At 41.0% G+C, this 18,788-nt stretch overlaps 1 protein-coding gene across 2 annotated transcripts in view; it reads left to right on the forward strand.

Moving 5' to 3' along the window:
• plxnc1 (plexin C1) overlaps positions 1-18,788 on the forward strand; it is a 129,813-nt gene that overhangs the window by 98,798 nt on the left and 12,227 nt on the right. For both annotated transcript variants that reach the window (XM_043713333.2, XM_087999708.1), the window contains 8 exons: positions 1,887-2,033; positions 6,639-6,825; positions 7,350-7,453; positions 9,489-9,543; positions 9,997-10,028; positions 10,111-10,212; positions 15,459-15,622; positions 18,468-18,615. In XM_043713333.2, the coding sequence (XP_043569268.2) occupies positions 1,887-2,033; positions 6,639-6,825; positions 7,350-7,453; positions 9,489-9,543; positions 9,997-10,028; positions 10,111-10,212; positions 15,459-15,622; positions 18,468-18,615 (939 nt within the window). The remainder of the gene's footprint in view (positions 1-1,886; positions 2,034-6,638; positions 6,826-7,349; positions 7,454-9,488; positions 9,544-9,996; positions 10,029-10,110; positions 10,213-15,458; positions 15,623-18,467; positions 18,616-18,788) is intronic.

The following is an 18,788-nucleotide window of genomic DNA, read 5'->3' on the forward strand; positions in this document are numbered from 1 at the left end:
CTGTATTCATGGCGTGCGATCAATGTAATTGTGGCCATGATATCACTTTTTATTGAAGCTCGGCTTGCGTTATCAGCCTGTTACATTTTCTAATTCTGAGACTGTGGAAATTGCTGGAATTAATTGTCCACTAACTGCCCTGAGAAGGTTATGGTAATGATGGTGAGCCACCTTCCTGAGCTTCTGAGTAACAGTTTGATATAATTGGGTGGCATTTTGCAGAGTTAATATGGAGAGGTATTTTCACTAGACTATTAATCCAGAAACTCAGCTCACGTTCTGGGGACCTGTGCTCAAATCCTGCCATGGCGGATGGTGGAATATGAATTCAATAATAATCTACTGGAATTAAGAACCTACAAATGATCATGAAACCATTATTGATTGTTTGGAAAAAAAACCATTGACTCTTAGCAAGCCATTCATGTCAAGGGCAACTTAGGGATGGGCAATAAATGCTGTCTAGCCAGCGATGCCCATGTCCCACGAGTGAATAAAGAATGAATAGTGTGGAATTAGAGGCAAGTACAGTCTAGCCTGGGTAAGGACAGCAGATTTCTTTCCCTAAAGGATATTAATGAACCAATTAAACTTTACAGTTTTACTGAGATCAGCTTTTTAAAAATTTACCTTAAAATCTAAGTTCAAATTATGAAACAGCCAATCGTGACATTTTGAACTCCTGTTCCATCGGATTATAAGTTCAGTGACTTAATCACAGCATCATTGCTGAATTTGCTAAAAGCTGTTCCTGTTGTGGGAGAAAATGGTGTCTCCGTGAAGTGTTTGCAGCGCATATTGTCAGATATTTTGCTGAGCCAAGTATTCCAGGAAGATTGAGGGCATTAAATCACAGTGTTCTTTTTGATGAGTAGCTCATGGTGGAGGTCACAGAGAAATGCTATTTTTGGCCTCATGACCCTTTTTTTTGAGGCACTTTTGTTTTAACAAAAGTCAGTCTGAGGTTTTGGTCTTGATCATTAAAGTTCCTCTTAACATTACTGGCTTCACAGCAGTCAGAGTATCCATATTTACACTCAGCTCTTATATTTGGAGAGTACTCAGTGGAGAAAGATGCGATTACAAGAAGAGGTGAGTTGCCCTTTAATGTCCCAGAGATGAGTGAGATATTCAACATTCACTCATATATATTAATAAGCTCAGACTTTTAGGGGAAGTCAAAATGGGCAAAACATGCAACAACATTAAGGGTGTAAAATGGCTGAGATGATTTGTAGGGGATATTGGATAGAGGAGAGAAGAGCTCATCCCACCTGCTTTACTCCCCGCATCCCACTGCGGTTCTAAATTCTGCACTATACCTGGATGCTGTGATAATTAAGGTTTTCCATGAAACCCAAGTGTCAATTCCTCAAATTAATCCTAATTAAACCAAAGATATCAGTTGTAGGCCAGTAACTTGTGGGTTCAAACTCCACTCCAAACACTTGGACATATAATCTAGGATGACACTGAGCAAATGCTGCTCTGTCAGTGGTGCCATCTTTCTGGGGAAATATTAGAGACTGTATCTGCCCTTTCACCTGTACTTAGAAGTTTCTTTGACACTATAGACAAAGAAACAGAAGTGTTATCCATGGTGCCCTGACCAATGTTTGTTCCTCAATCAACTTCACAGAAACAATTGACATTTCATTATCAAATTGATGTTTGCGGGAGCATGCTGTTTGTAAATTGACTGTTATATTTCCGACTTCATTAACTTTCAGAAAGCATTTAACTGACTGTAAAGCTCTTTAGGACATCCTGGGGTCATGAAAGATGCTATAAAAGTACAAGCCAGTCTTTCTCTTAGAAGCTAGTTTCATAAAAGGGCTGATATGCAGTTTTCCAGGTCCTGAGAATTACTGTCCTTCTAATTGCAGGAATCTGTTGGAGAGCCATTATTTAAGCTTGTATCTGCAATAAAACAGCGGATTAACCTGGGTCCAGTGGATGCAGTGAGTGGTAAAGCATTGTACACACTAAACGAAGACTGGCTGTTGTGGGAGGTTTCAGACTTTAAAACTCTGGTAAGTGACACCTCAATCATGACAACAGACACAAGGGAATTAACCCCCATTAGTTCCTACAAGATTGTGAGGATTTACCTTCCATGTTTAAGTGTAAAGTGCAAGTTTTAACTTTAAACTAGCATCATAACATAAAATATCTGTCTACATAATTATTTTGCGGAATTCATTGTCAGACCAGAAGTAAAGCAAATTATTCCACCTCAACAATATTATTGACCCCTTCACACTGTGTGTTCATTTCCTGTTGACAAGGTTTTAGTACAACGTAATATTGCAACAAACCAGATGTTCCTGAGCAACTAACGGGGAGTTATAGAAGTTCCCCTTTTTGATCTTGCAAGATTACATGGAAGTTGAACTATTTGTGTTCAAAATACCAAAAAGGTTAAATTATAAAATTCATTTTCAAACCCCAAAGTTTGAAGCATTTTATCTGGTCATAAGTGTAGAGAATGAGTAAACTATTAAACAAGTTCCAATCAAACAAATGTCTCAATAATATATTCAAATCAACCGAGTACTTTCAACTCCTATTAGCTATTTTTGGTAATTTCCTATGTTCACATTTATAATGGAAACTACCTAAGTACACGTGCTCTTCAGCCAGTGTAGTGCCACCACTTGTGAGTGACTGCTATTCAATCCAGTTAATCTAATTTTGATGAGGAGGATTGAGGCAGAGATGTTTGAGAGGACACTGGGAAGAGCTCTGCTGCTGCCATTGCTATTCTTTCATCTACATGTGGTGTAAAATAAATTATCTTTAATAAAGTATATTGTTGAAATAAAAAACAGTATAATCCAGTTCAAGCAAGGAATGCTTTTGGATATCGTCAAACTCCAATGTTTGTTTGAATAAAGTACGTTTTGAATTTTAAAATCTACATTTGATCTAAAACTTGGACAAATGCCGCCAAGGTGCAGTATGGAAAGACCACCATCAGAGTTCTTTCTGCTGAAGTACAATGGGGGTCCATTCAATTATTGGACCTTCCTGGTGCCTTAACTGTATGTAAGTAAAATGTTGCATAAGTAAGAAATACCTTTAGGTTATTGGAACTATTGGGAGAGTCAAATTTCAATATTTGTTCTCAATGTGCAAAGACTGCACAGAACTGGACTATGTATGTAGATAAAGATTTTTTATGAACAAAATATATTTTTGGAATAAAAAATATGAGGTGGCAGGCATGCAGTAAATCGAATGGGGGAGGGTTTGCATAGTGCGTTTTAGCTGCTGGCTGAAGAGACTTCTTGTAAATGCTGGTTTCTGCTGGTACTTTCCTGAATGCTTTAGGTAGGTTACATCACATCTGAGATGCATGAAGGGAAAACTGGGCACAATTTAGCTATAACTGGTGACATGAACAATCATCACAGACACACTGTACACCCTCTGTTCAATTAACGCAGAACTCATAGGATGGACACAAATCTCTCTTTGGCTTCTCCCAGGACCTTTCCATCCTGAAAGATCAGCACCTATCTAGTGAGATGGTGATCCTTCTTAGATGAGTGAGATCCTTCTTAGAGCCCTCGAAGCAACTGCAGAGGTTGGTAGAGACTGTCATATATCTCCTTCTGGAATGTGCCTTTGCAAGGAAAGTCTGGAGAGAGATTCAATGGTTTATGTCAAGGTTCATCCTGAGCAGCTCCGAGCGCTGGACTCTGCTCTATGGTCTGTTCCCCAGGACACACATGGAGACAAACAAGAACTGCGTCTGAAGGACCATCAGTTTGGTGAAAGATGCTCTTTGGTTAGCCTGAAACTTATTGGTCTTCCAGAATAAGGAGTTGACCTCGACTGAGTGTTGCAGATTGGCACATTGCAAGGTCCAGGACTATGTGCTGAGGGATGCTCTAAAGTTTGGGGCAGCCACTGCCAAGGTGCAATGGGGAAAGATCAAGCTGAGGTCTTCCTGCTGTAGGTAAAAAAGGATCCATTCAGTTATTGGACCCTGGTGCCCTAATGTATGCAAATATAGTCCGGTTCAAGTAAGAGATGCCTTTGGTTTGTTTGGATAGAGTCAAGTTTCCTTGACATGCGACTGTATAGAACAGAACTGCTTTTGTAACTATGTGTTTCTTTAAATGAATAAGGTATATTTTTGAAATAAAAAAAAGACTCAATGGTAGACCAGAGGCATAGGTTCAGGTCTCACTCAGACACATGAGCACATAATCCAGGCTGGCACTCCAGTGAAATATTGAGGTAGTGCTGCTTTCAGATGAGATGTTAAATTGAGGTACTGCCTGCTCTCTCATGCAGACTTTAAAGATCCTATCACATCAGCTGAAGCATAATCATTGGGAATTGCCTGGTCAATCGGATTCTGAAACAAAATTATCTAGTCATTTTTTGTTCATTGTTCTTTATGACAACTAGTTCTGGGAAGACTGACAGCCAGATTTTCTACCCTACAAAAGTAACCACAGTTCAAAAAATATCCTGGTTGCAAAGCATTCTGGGATGCCTTGAGGTAGTGGAAGGGGTTACAATCATGCAAGGGTTTTTTTTCTTTGCAAGAATTCACTTCAGAAGATCAGTAGTTCTGCTTTTTTCAAGGTCTGTTGGTTAATGGTTTAATTTAAAAAGGTCATGTTCATGATAAAATGGTGAAGCTGCCTGCATCTGTTCCTTTATTTTTAACCACTTTGCCTTGGTCTGTGTTACTGTGAGGGTAAAATTGTTCCATTAAGTACTACATTAAATGATCTTTCATTTGACCATGTGTGCAGAGAACCTTCTCCCAGTTTGTGTGAGCCATCGTAGGCGGCACGGTGGCACAGTGGTTAGCACTGCTGCCTCACAGCACCAGAGACCCGGGTTCAATTCCCGACTCAGGTGACTGACTGTGTGGAGTTTGCACATTCTCCCTGTGTCTGCGTGGGTTTCCTCCGGGTGCTCCGGTTTCCTCCCACAGTCCAAAGATGTGCAGGTCAGGTGAATTGGCCATGCTAAATTGCCCATAGTGTTAGGTAAAGGGGTAAATGTAAGGGTATGGGTGGGTTGCGCTTCGGTGGGTCGGTGTGGACTGGTTGGGCCGAAGGGCCTGTTTCCACACTGTAAGTAATCTAATCTTGGTACAGACGAAAGAAGAAATACCTTGCATTTGTATAGTGTCTCATCAAAAGCACCAAGAGCATAACACATATTAAACTACCTCAAAGCACAGGGTAGACAATTGTGAAAGCCACTTTCCAGTTAACAGGATCCTGTGCGTCAACAATAAACAGTTCATCTGTTCTTACTTGATGGGGGAATTTGGCCAACAGAATTTTCGGGTACATTCCAAATTATTTTCAAATTGGTGGAGAGCTGCCTTCTTGAACTGTCGCAGCTCATTGGTGATGGGATACTCATGGCATTGCCAGGAATGGAATTTACCAGGATTTTGAGCCCTTGAACAGTGTAAGAATGGTGATATATTTCCAATGGGAAATGGGAACCCAGAGTGCCTGTATATTCCATGAGGTCTGAAAATATCTCATTCTCTCCTACCAGAGAGTCAGAACCTAGCTTTGTGAGGGTTGTAGGATCCCACAATACAAGACACCATGACTACATGAGACACTTTGCCAGCACTGCATGCCATCTCTGAGATCAACTGCACCCAAAAGGATTCCACCCACTCAGTGGAATGCTGATATTAGATATTAGATCATACACAGTGTATAATGCAATTTGATGGCTGATGCCCTGATGCCTTTCTCCTTTAGAAGCTTGGAAAATATGAGGGATGATCTAATTGAAATATATATAAACTTGTGGGGATATGATGGAGTGAAATCTGAGATAGTCCTATGGAGTTTAAAAAGGAGGGACATCCCATTTAAGACAGAGATGAGGAGAATTGATTTCTCAGAGAGTTGATAGTCTATGTAATCCTCTTTCCCAAAGAGCATGGGAGGCTGGGATAAGGAATGTTTGTAAGGCTAAGTTACTGGTAAGGGAGTCAAAGGTAAGGGGTCAAAGGTGAGGAAGAAAGTAGACTTGTCACCACAATCAGATCAGCCAAGAACTTATAGTCCCATTCATTGCAGTCAGACTTAAACAACCTTTTAGTTCTTATTTGACTGGTCAAGTTGAATTAAAGGCAATTCTGATGTGAACAGCAATGCCCTTCAAACTACTTCTAAACGATTTGCATGGCAGCACATGTGAGAATTTATCAGATAGCTTCAGAAAATTCATCTTGGAAAACCTCCAATCTGTTCACAATCTCAAAGATCAAGGTGACATTTCAGACAGATACCAGTTCCATGAGATAGAGATTCATTTTTAAATATATTTTAAAATGAAGGCTCCTGCCATCTGAATTTATTGCTTGTGTTAGTTTCTCAAATTCACTTCTGCCGTCTCCCAGTAACTATATAACGTGTCCTTAATCAACCATTGATACTCTTTCATGAACGGATGTATAATTGGGCAACACTTCCTGAAATTACCCTCTCTGTGTCTGTTTTTTTGCTGCACAGCTTCATTATTCTATTACTGAGGAATGACTCCTTGTTCACAGTTAGTTTCCAGATCAGGAGGTTAATGTTGCATTGGTGCAATTGTGAGAATGGGCGTTAATGTATTGATCTCTCTCCTGGTAGAAACTGGACGTTTCATTCCAATTGAACACTGAGGCGGACGTTGATGGTGATCTGGACAGCCAGCCCACGTTAGAAGTGGATGTTCTGGATTGTGACACAATAGGACAAGCAAAGGAGAAGATTTTTGAGGCTTTCTTTAGCAGATATGGTTACTCACAAAGATTCAAAATGGAAGATATCGACCTGGGTAATTTCCTTCTCAGGTGTTTAGTTCTAACCTCCTTTGCGTGACTGGGGCATCTACATTGTCCGGTCAACTCCGGTGTCCTTTGCTAATATTTTATCAAAACAGCTCCAGCTCACATACTGAAAACTAAAGATACAGTAGGAACAGATACTGAGGTCCACAAGAGCTTCTGTCCACTTAGATCTTGTAGCATGCGGGGACATTTTCAAATTTCACAGATGGACCAAAATTTGGCGCGTTGTAGATATTATAAGGATATTGAATGTGGAACTTCAAGAGGACAGGTTGTTGGAGTGGGCAGGTAGGTGGCAAATGAACTATTATGCAAGAAGTGTGAGCTGATACATTTTGACAAAAAGAACAGGGAGAAATGTTGTGACATAAAGGGTAACTGTGAAGTGTGCGCAGCAGCAGGGAGACCTGGATGTGCATGTGCAAAGCAACAGTTTGCATCTGTTGAGTTATGTCACTCATTCACTGAATAGATTAGATTAGATTAATTAAGTGTTTCTTTGTTGTTCTAGAATACGTTAAGAATGGATCAAACCAAATACTCCAGGATATCGACCAATCATCACAAGTTCTTGAAAATGGGATAAAGAAATTAAATACAGTTAGACACTATCAGGTATGAGGTCGATCCTGGTCATATCTGCACCAATCATTTTCAATTGTCAGTAAAGGGGCTGACAATTTCCCTTTGTCAATATGAGCACAGGGAAGAGAGAACAGGGAAGGGAAGGTAGGTGAGGAGAGAGGAGGGTATCAGGAAAGATAGAGCAGGGCATTGGCAGCCAGAAAGTAGGTTATCAGGAGGAAAGGGTGTGGGTAAGGGAATAGGTGGAAAAGCATATAAAGGAGGAGAGAATGGGTTTTAGGGATCAAGATCCCATTTCATTGGTTTAGGGGAGAGTGGATTTTTGGGTACAGTGAAAATGAAAGAGAAAGAGAGAGAGTGGTGTGTGTGTGTGTGTGTGTGTGTGTTTGTGTGTGTGTGTGTGTGTGTGTGTGTGTTTGTGTGTGTGTGTGTGTGTGTACCTACGTGAGTGGCTGTGAGACTGTTCATGTGTGTCTTTTGTGAGATTCGGGGAAATCTCACAATTCGGGATTTTGTGAAATTTCTGAACAGGGTAGACCCGCCTCCTTTCCTTACATTCATTCCAGGGAAATGGGGACAGGATGGATACAGGCCCGTCACCTGCACTGGCCATTTGGAAGGGGTCATGGGGCAGGTGGGTACCAAGAAGGCTGGTTGGAAGGTCCACCTCAGTTCGCAGAGACTTTGGCCTGGTTGTACGAAGGTCACTTGTCCTTTATGTTATGTCCTCCCCATATATCACCTCATGCCCTCTCAAAACCCTGTATCATCTTTATCACTTCCATAGTCACTCTACCAGTATCCTTTATGGGAAAACCAACCATAAGAAGATGGTACAACCTGATAACGTTCTTGCTACATACTCGATACTGCAAAATAAAAGCTCCCATTCAACACAGTAAATCTCCTCCAACGAAACAAAAACACGTCTCCACTCATCACCTCACAGACAGCCAAATCATTAAACACATCTTAATATTCTCAATCTATCAATCAACATGTGAACCCAGCCCCTTATAAAGTGATTTTGAAACTCAGCTGTAATAACAATCTCTTGTAAAATGTCAACACTGAAGTTTATTGAAACTGCAGAAGTAAACAGCTAATAACTTTTTCTAAGCGATTGACCAGACTATCAGTACCCTCTAGCATTAGGAGTCTGCTTTATTTTAAGCATAACCTGACTTAATTCACTTTTTTAAAGAGGTGGGGATTTAGATTAGATTACTTACAGTGTGGAAACAGGCCCTTCAGCCCAACAAGTCCACACCGACCCGCCGAAGCGCAACCCACCCAGACCCATTCCCCTACATTTACCCCTTCACCTAACACTACGGGAAATTTAGCATGGCCAATTCACCTCACCTGCCCATTTTTTGGACTGTGGGAGGAAACCGGAGCACCCGGAGGAAACCCACGCAGACACAGGGAGAATGTGCAAACTCCACACAGTCAGTCACCTGAGGCGGGAATTGAACCCGGGTCTCTGACCCTCCGACACTGTGCCCACAATCACCTCAGAGCATGGCACTTAAACAGAACTAATTCACCTGAATTGAGTGTTTACGCCTACTGCAGAAAGTTGTGATTCAGACCCCTTGGAATTACAAAATTGTAGTCTTTATGCAGTCAGTCCCAATTCCAAATGGATCTGCTATGGTTGGAATTGCTGCCTGGGTGATTTAATATTTGGCAGTACTGCTGGCAGTACAGGTACCTGTCAGGGTCAGGGCCATCCTGCTCCCAAGGTGCCAATTTTTTAAAAGGCCGCTGTAGTCAGACTGTCTTTACAAAAAAATCCTGAGTGTTAAGTGTGTGTTTGCGAGGGGGTATGAGGGTTAGAGCTGAAAATGTGTTGCTGGAAAAGCGCAGCAGGTCAGGCAGCATCCAAGGAACAGGAGAATCGACGTTTCGGGCATAAGCCCTTCTTCAGGTATGAGGGTTAGTCTGGGTTTATGTGCAAAGAATGAGAGTGACAGAGTGCACATGTGCGTGATCATGTGTTTGTGATTGTGTATTTTTGACAATGTCTGTTAACTTGTTAATTCTTCGCATCCCTATTCAGATTCCAGCTGCAGCATCCGTGGTTGCAGTTAGAAGAGTCGACCATCCAAAAAGAGGTAACCTTTAAAAGAATTGAAGCTGTCTTCAATCAATGTTTGATTTTTTGATCAGTTTATGTAGCTGTAAAGTGCCTAAGGATGTTTTGTTACATTAGTGATATATAAAGATATGAAACAGTGGAGTGTGTGTACAGGCAGAAGGCTCTTTTTTCCTGTTTTCGATCTCTATGACCCCTGGGATGTCACTCTCGCTGATTATTTTGAAACTGAGATGTGCCTGAGTGAAAACTCTTTCATCATGAGCTGGAATTTTGCAAATATTTCTGATATATATCTAAAAATCATTTGTATATTCCCACAGTGCAAAACCAGATTGAGTGTTGTTTAATCGCCAGAAGTATGCAGTTCATTTCTCAGCCACATGCCTTTAGTGCAATATTCAAAATTTTAAGCTCTGTACTAATATATGAGTGACCTCCTTCAAAAATCACCTTCTCTCATTTGCTCTAGATAATAGATCTGCAGAGAAACTTTGTCACCTGGTATGTATTTCACTCCGGTTCAGTTTATAACCGACATTTCTAGTTATGCGTTTTATTTGTGACAATATTTTGCCTTCTTTAGATTTCACCAAGTTCAGAAATTGCAGAAACTAATGCGCCAGATCGAGGAAAACAAAATTTCAAGGTTAAGGAGATGTATCTAACAAAGCTGCTATCTTCTAAGGTACTGTTACACTTGTGGAACTGTGAGTGTTCTTTTACCATTTTGCTCCATAGTCTGGGGGTAAAATCAGCCATGGTATTTCCAAATGGTCTGAAATCTCACGGTTAATCTGTTGACTGCATCTTCCCCTTGACAAGCTGCCACTGAGGAAAAGGCCTCAATTTGCATTGTGTCTTTCATGGCTTCACAGTGTTCCAAAGTACTTTATAGCCAACATGCACTCTGGAAGTGGAGACACTATTGTTGTATAGGAAGTACATACTGATCATTTCTGCAGAACACGGATCCATCTACTGTGATGTGGTGATGTACATGTCACCATTTTGGTAATGTTGACCAAGTGATATATATTGACCAGGACTAGACTTCAGATAGTGTCATGAGGCGTTACTCATTCCTGTAGTGATAATGTAATATAATGGTAATATCACTGAACTGGTAATCTAAAGATCCAGGCTAATGATCTGGAATCTGGGTTCAGTTCACACATGGCTTGGTGAAATTGGAATTGAATTAATAAACCTCCATTTAAAAGCTGGTCTAATGGTGACCATGAAACGGTTGTTGATTTTGAAAGTCTGTCATGAAAATCCATCTGTCTCACTAATGTCCTTGAGAGAAGAAAAATCTGCCATCCTTACCTGGTCTGGCCTACATGTGACTCCAGACCCTCAACAATGTGGTTTACTCTTAACAGTCCTCTGAAATGGCTAGGAAAACTACTCAGTTGTATAAAGCTAAATAAAAGAAATGAAACTGGACAGACTATCTGACATTGACTTAGACACTGGGAATGACAACGGTAAACGCAGCCCTGTCATACTCACAGAATCATACCTTACAGACAATGCCCCACCAGTCTATTTTCAATCATTAGGGTGTCAATAATAGTGCTATCTAGCAGCACTGACTCAGCAATAGCCTGCTCACTGACCCTTAATTGTTCTACCAAAACCAGACAGATCCTGACCTCTTTACAGCCTTAGTCCAAATACAAACAAAAGAGTTGCACTCAAGAGGTGAGATGAGAGTGCCTGCCCTTGACATCAAGGCCCCCCCTGAAATCAAGGAGCCCAGGCAAAATTGGAGTCAATGGGATTCAGGGGGAATATTCTCTGCTGGTTGGAGTCATACCTGACACACAGGAACATGATCATGGTTGTTGGATTTCAGTCATCTCAGCTCCAGGACATCTCTGCAGGAGTTCCTCAGGGTAGTGTCCTCGGCCCAACCATCTTCAGCTGCTTCATCAATGACCTTCCCTCCATCATAAAGTCAGAAGTGGGGATGTTCACTGATGTCCAACACCATTTGAGACTCCTCAGATACTGAAGCCATCAATTTCCAAATGCAACAAGATCAGGACAATATCCAGGCTTTGACTGACAAATCTGAAAATGTGTTGCTGGAAAAGCGCAGCAGGTCAGGCAGCATCCAGGGAACAGGAGAATCGACGTTTCGGGCATAAGCCCGCTTATGCCCGAAACGTCGATTCTCCTGTTCCCTGGATGCTGCCTGACCTGATGCGCTTTTCCAGCAACACATTTTCAGCTCTGATCTCCAGCATCTGCAGACCTCACTTTCTCCTCAAAGATTTGACTGACAAATAACAAGTAACTTCTGCACCGAGTATATGGCCGATAATAATCATCTACAAGAAGAGAGAATATCCCTTGACATTCAGTATGTGTTACCACAACTGAATCCCCCACAATCAACATGCTGAGGTTTATAATTGACTAGAAACTGAACTGGATCCGCTGCGTAAATACATAGCTACAAGAACAGGTCAGAGCCAGGGAAATTATACAGTGAATAACTCACCTCCTGGCTCACCAGATATGTCCACCATCTACAAGGTGCAAGTCAGGAATATGATGAAATATTCTCCACTTGCCTGGATGAGTCCGGATTCAACAACATTCAAGAAACCTGACACCATCCAGGACAAAGCAGACCTCACTTGATTTGCAGCCCATTCCACCACCTTGATCACCACCCTCCAGCACTGTCATTCAGTAGCAGCAATGTGTACCATCTACAAGATGCACTGCAGTTATATACCAAGGCTCCTCCACGTCCACCACCTGGATGGATAAGGGTAGCAGACATACGTGAACACCATCACCTGCATGTTCCCCTCCAAGCCATTTGTCCTTCCTTAGAAATATATTGTCATTCCTTCACTGTCACTGGGGTAAAAATGTTGGCTTTCCTTTTCTCACAGCGCTTTGGGCTTACTGAGATCACATGGAGTTGAGAAGTGTGGTGCTGGAAAAACACAGCAGGCCAGGCAGCACTTCTCAACTCTGGTCTCCAGCATCTGCAGTCCTCACTTTCTCCTGAGATCACATGGATGCAGAGGTTCAAGAAGGTGTCTCACCCACCACCTTCTCAAGGTCAATTCAGACTGGCCAACAAATGCTGGCTTAGCCAGTGACATCCACATCCCGGGAAAGAATTAAATGAACATGGAGCTTTGCTTCATGTTTTGAACTAACAGATGGCATTTGACAATGCAACATTGTGTTGAGTGTGTAGCCATATTCTGGATGTGATTTGAACCTATTACACATATTCAAGTATGCTAACACTGATACAAAGCTGTTAATCTGATATCTTATTGGTAACAATTCAACCCTAGGATAGTACTTAGTGTTAGTTTAGTGCTTGTAATCTATAAGCAAGTCTTCAATTAAGTCTTAGCTTAGTCTCCATGCTTTGTAGCAACAATACTTCTTTGATTTATTAAGTCACAATGAAATGAATTAGATATTCAATTAAAGAAAGACAGGCATTTCTTATAGCACCCTTCAGAACTTTGGGAGTTAAAGAATGTATATACTATTGCATTAAGGAATCACATTACAGAACAAGCTCTCACAAACCTTAATGTGATAAGCATTGGACTTTGCCTTAGTAATGTTATGGACCAGACAAACCCCACTTCAAACATATCAAGAAGACAGACTAAATTCTAACTTTTATCTTGTATAAAGACAAGTATGAGGTGCAGTGTTCCAGGTGTAATTCAATTGGTTATACAGCTTTAAGCAAAGCACACTTTATTTGTACCCTACTGTTAAAATACAAATAGAGGAAAGAAGAATTGGTTTAACTTCAATTCTATTGGAAAACTTAACAGAATAATAAATCATTTAACTGCTAAACAGCAACTGTTCCAATATATTAACATCCAATACACACACCCTTGGCAAAGGCAAATTCAGTAAAGTAGATTGTCTCACATGCAATGTTTCTCCAGTCCAAGAGAAAATAATTTAAAGAGAAAATTCTGGCAGACAGAGAGAGAACTCTAGCATTTTTTTGCTGAGAAGGGAGGGATGTATGGCAGCTTCCAAACCCCAACAACTATTGAAAGCCAAACTAAAACCCTGACTCTGTGGGAACCTAACTCCACCCATTCCTGCTGCTTCTATTGTTCCAACATTTAAAAAACCTCAAGCTCTCACAAGCTCTCACTTTATTGGCTTGGAACAGACTGCTCCACACACCTTTGTCACAACCTCTCTTCATTAAAAAAAACAAGACAAATTACACCTCTTTAAGCCGTACTATTGTTACAGTAATGATAGCAAAACCATCAACACTCACCATTGTATTCCTCTGAAACTGAGAGCAGTTTCAGGAGCATGTGCATACACACCTAAGACTGGAAATCCCGAGGTTTTGTCAGTGATTCTCTAAAGGAATGTTTTCGTTGAAGTTCCTGCAGATTGCAATCAATCAGAAATCACTGAACTGACTAGAATCTATCCTTTGATGCTGTTGACAGAGCATGAATCTTGCTGTAAAACTGCTTGAATCAAGGTATACCTCATTAATGAGGTGGAACTGAGATTTGGATAGTGTACTAAGCCTTTAATTACTTCCAGGAAACATTTCTGAACTTGAAAAACTAACATTTTATTTGTGAATTATCAAAGTCCTCCATTATGATAAAATATAGCTTTGAAGTTTGTTCAATCCCTAAGTCAATCCCATTCATGTGTCCCTGTTAGATCGTTTGCTCTCTGTACTCAATGAATTTTACTTTCTAGGTTGCTGTCTGTGAGAATATTTCAATTTGATTGATTTCCTTACCCTGACTGATGCCATCACTGTCCTGTTGACTTGATCCCATACACGAACGAATATCATGAAAGGGGAAATCCACCCTGCTTAAGGAGTTGGGTCTTTCTATGCAATATTCTTCATGAAGGGTAGCAAACACTCCATCACTAACTGTGCTTAGGTGATGTTGTTTGAGAGATAAATATTGGCAGGACACTAGGGGAGAACTCTTCCATTCTACTATAGAATTAAGCATGGGATCCTTTATATCTGAGAAGGATATGGAGCCTTAATTTAACACCTCATTTGGAAGGGTAAATCTCTGATAGTACAACACACCCTCAAGTCCGGCAATGATATGTCAGCATCACGTATAGACTGATGTTTCTGAGTTGTTCCTGCCTGTCGAAGTGAGCATGCCTCTGTCCTCATGGTATTTGAATTCTCACTGTCCAGGTGAAAAGTATATCACAGGGCCATCCATTTCAGTTTTGTTTCTTTACAATCCAGACTAAGTTGTCCAGTTATTCCTCTTTGGAAATATTTTACAGGAGCTCAAGTTGCTTTGGCCAGAATCCTTTTGGTTCTGTCTGGAGATGTATTTTCTCTTTACAGCTTCTGAGGTGTTTTTTTTAGAAATGTGTAAAGGAAAATAAGGAGCAATTGTAAAGAAAAATAAATTTGAAAAAGAGCATTTCACTTCTAGACTTCTTGTCGGGTATACCTAGGTAGCAACTTCAATCTGACTCTATAGCTTTTTTTGACAGCACATTTTCAACCACACCGTTTGAATGTTTCCATTTATCTGGGCAAAGGTGGGTATTGCAGATGCTGGAGATTACAGTAGTGCTGGAAAAGCACAGCAGGTCAGGCAGCATCCAAGGAGCAGGAAAATCGATAATTTGGGCAAAAGCCCTTCATCAGGAATGAGGCTGGGAGCCTCAGGGGTGGAGAGATAAAAAAAACTAAATTTTTTAGAGAGATAAAACTTTTGTCTGAAACATCGATTTTCCTGCTCCTCAGATGCTGCTGACCTGCTGTGCTTTTCCAGCATCACTCTAATCTTGTTTCCATTTATCCCTCTGTCTCTGTCTCTGGATCAATTATATTGCAATTTGTTGGAAGTGCTTTACAGATCAACTCCTCAAGCCACTGGCCTCTCTCTGTTTCAGGTTGCACTTCACCCTTTTGTCGAAAGCCTTTTCAGAAACATCTGGAACATTCCAAATGGCAAGCCACCAATAGCTATTCGGCACATCTTTGACATTTTACATGCTCAGGCTGTCAGTAAGAAGATAACTGATCCTGATGTCTTACACATATGGAAGACTAACAGGTACTGAGCATTACATTATTAGTGATGCTTTTGCTTAACTTTGAGTCTTCTTACCATTTAGAAAATAACACAGTTCGGAGATGTATTTTTGCCATCTTGAGGTGAGGGTATGAGGGATATAATGCACTCTGGGCTTGAGGATCTTGAACTGCCACCCTGTTCTGAAGGAAAGAGTTCAACATATGTTCAGCAGACTGGACAGTGTGTGTTGTCTCACTTGATTCAGAGTTCAATATGGATTCAACCAGCATGAAGATACCCTGCCAAGTCCAGTGTCCTTTCCAAAACATTGACATTGCTCTATTATGTGCGCACAACTGATCACAGTGGCAGAAGCCATGAGTTTCTAATGATGAATGATAACTTAGCAAAGTGAACTGGGCAAAGATCCTGTTATTCAGGAAATCCAACTCCAAGCACATCCTTATTCAATAATTGCAGCTTTCATTCCATCTCTTCAGCTGTAGAATTCCAATTTCTTCAAAGGGTTTTAGAACATGGAAAGAACTCCCTTGGAAGTGGTGTATGTGGACACAATTATACTGTTTAAAAGATGTTTGGGTAGGAAAGGTTTGGATATATATGGACCAGGAGCAGGCAGGTGGGACTAGATTAGTTTGGGATTATGTTTGGCATGGACTGGTTGGACCAAAGGCTCTGTTTTTGTGCTGTGTGACCCTATTACATGGGGATTAACCTTAGCCTCATTTTTCCGTGAATATTGCTGACTCACTGGCTGTTTCCAGAATTTTGTTTCTGGCTTGTGTATTGAGGGTGCAAGTTGTTCTATCCAATCATCAACATGTTGTTCCTCATTCTCTGAATGCACTCCAGTCTCGTGGTCCTTCCTGTGGCCTGCTGACGCATGAAGCTTTCTGATCAGATTGTGAGCTTGCTTACATTGTTCCTTCCCTGTCTCATCACTATCTGCCCCAGTCTAAAAACTAACCCGAGAATTGTCAAAAACAAGTAAGCAAATGGAACAGAAGAACCACATTCCTTACGTTACAACAGTGATTCCTTCACTGATCCTTTTTTGAGTGCGGAGCATTTTGAGATGTCTAGAGGTCCTATCCATTAGAGTTTAGAAGAACGAGAGGTGATCTTATTGAAATATGTAGAATTCTGAGGAGATTTGACAGGGTAGATGTGGAAAGATTGTTTCTCCTTGTGAAAGAGTCTCGAATCAAAGAGCATAATCTCAGAATAAGGGGTTGCCTATTTCAGATAGAGATAAGGAAGAACACTCTTTCAGAGTGTGGTGAATTTGTGAACTTCTTTACTATAGAAGCTGAGTTATTAAGTATATTAAAAGCTGAGATAAACAGATTTGAAATCAGTAAGGCAGTCAAGGTTTATGAGAACAAAGCAGGAATTTGGAGTTAAGGATTATCAAATCAGCCATGATCTCAATGAACGGCAGAGCAGATGTAATGGGCTGAATGGCCTACCTCTGCTTCTACCGCTTATGGTATTAAAGGTGATAAATTCAAGTTTTTCTTTCCTTCACCACCTCAGGACTGACTCACAGTGAATTACAGCCAATGAAATGCTTTTGTGCTATAAGCACTGTAGTAATGTAAAAAAGGTGGCACAGCAAACTCCCACTGTCAGCAATGGGATGTGATGTGATTTGGTTGAGGGATCAATGTTGGTAAGAACATTGGAGAGAACTGCATTGTGTTTTGTTAAAATGTACCATGGTCCCTTGAGAGGATAGACAAGCCTTCAATTAGTTTCTCATCCAGGTCAGCAAGCTTTTCTCTTCACCCAGTGGTGGGTAACTTTGACAGATCATGTCTCCTTCCTGTTGTAAATCCCTCCTTCCTGCCCCACAGATCGTGTCTCCTTCCTGTTGTAAACCCCTTCTTCCTGCCCCATGGATGGTGTCTCCTTCCTGTTGTAAACCCCTTCTTCCTGCCCCACAGATACTCCCATAGAACTGTTACAATGCAAGAGTCTATTCAACCCATCATATCTGAACTGCCTTCTCCCAATAACTGTGCACATTGATCTTTTTGAAATAACAGTCCAATTCACTTTTGCATAGAAACACACTCTCTCAGGCAGTGCATTCTGGATCTTAGCCATTCACTGAGTGAAGGATTTTTTTTCTCATGTTGCTTTTGCTTCTTTTGCTAATTGATATAAATCTTAATTTTTTTTCACAAATGGGAACATTTTCTCCCTATCTATTCTGTCCACACTTTTCATGATTTTGAATCCTTCCATCAGATCTCCTGTCAACCTTCTCTTTTCCAAGGAGAACAATCCCAGCTTCTCCAATCTCTCTTCACAATCTTCATTTCAGGAACCGTTCTGGTGAATCTTGTCTTCAACCCTTCAGTCTTCATGTCCTTCCTAAAGTGTAGTGCCCAGGATTGGAAACAGTACAGCATCTATCAGATTACCATGTTGTGGAAGTGCTGGCGTTGGACTGGGGTGGACACAACACCAGGTTATAGTTCAACAGGTTCATGTGAAATCACAAGCTTTTGGAGTGCTGCTCTTTTATTCGGTCAGGTCAGATTACCAGGTAGTGAATGGGACAAACTTCTCCAATATCAGCCCATCCCCTCAGTTGTGGAGCGTCTTGGTAACGAATTAAGTAATGTTGAGCTGCTGTGTGTGGCAGAGAGTGTTAGAAACAGTCAGTAATAACATCACTACAGTGAAACAGGATACAACAGGACTCCAAACTGGAACTGGAACCAATCAGCTTGATTGCGTTGCTCATAAATTCACAGAACCATCAGGGAAATGAAACAAGCGAGGCAGCTCATTGATGTTACGGTTTTGAAATTGACAGGGTCAGGTTTTAACATGTCTGTTCTTTCTTCATCAGCCTTCCCCTTCGCTTTTGGATAAACATCATTAAAAATCCTCAGTTTGTGTTTGACATGGAGAAAACCCCGCACTTGGATAGCTGTCTCTCCGTCATTGCACAGGCCTTCATGGATTCCTTCTCCTTAGTTTCTCATAAGCTCGGGAAGGTAACTATCTTTAGGGTTGATTTTAACCATTGGGAGAGATCGGGAATTAGTGATTGGCTGACCTGGTACACACTATTCCTTAACTGCCGGCTTGTTATACCCCCACCTTGCTTATTCCACCTTCTGTACATGGTGTGTCTTTCAGCCAATCACATCCCACCCATTACAACCCT

Source organism: Chiloscyllium plagiosum, unplaced genomic scaffold (assembly GCF_037043375.1).
Source record: "Chiloscyllium plagiosum isolate Xiang-an unplaced genomic scaffold, Cpla_swu_hap1 HiC_scaffold_23, whole genome shotgun sequence".
Classification (NCBI taxonomy): domain Eukaryota; kingdom Metazoa; phylum Chordata; class Chondrichthyes; order Orectolobiformes; family Hemiscylliidae; genus Chiloscyllium; species Chiloscyllium plagiosum.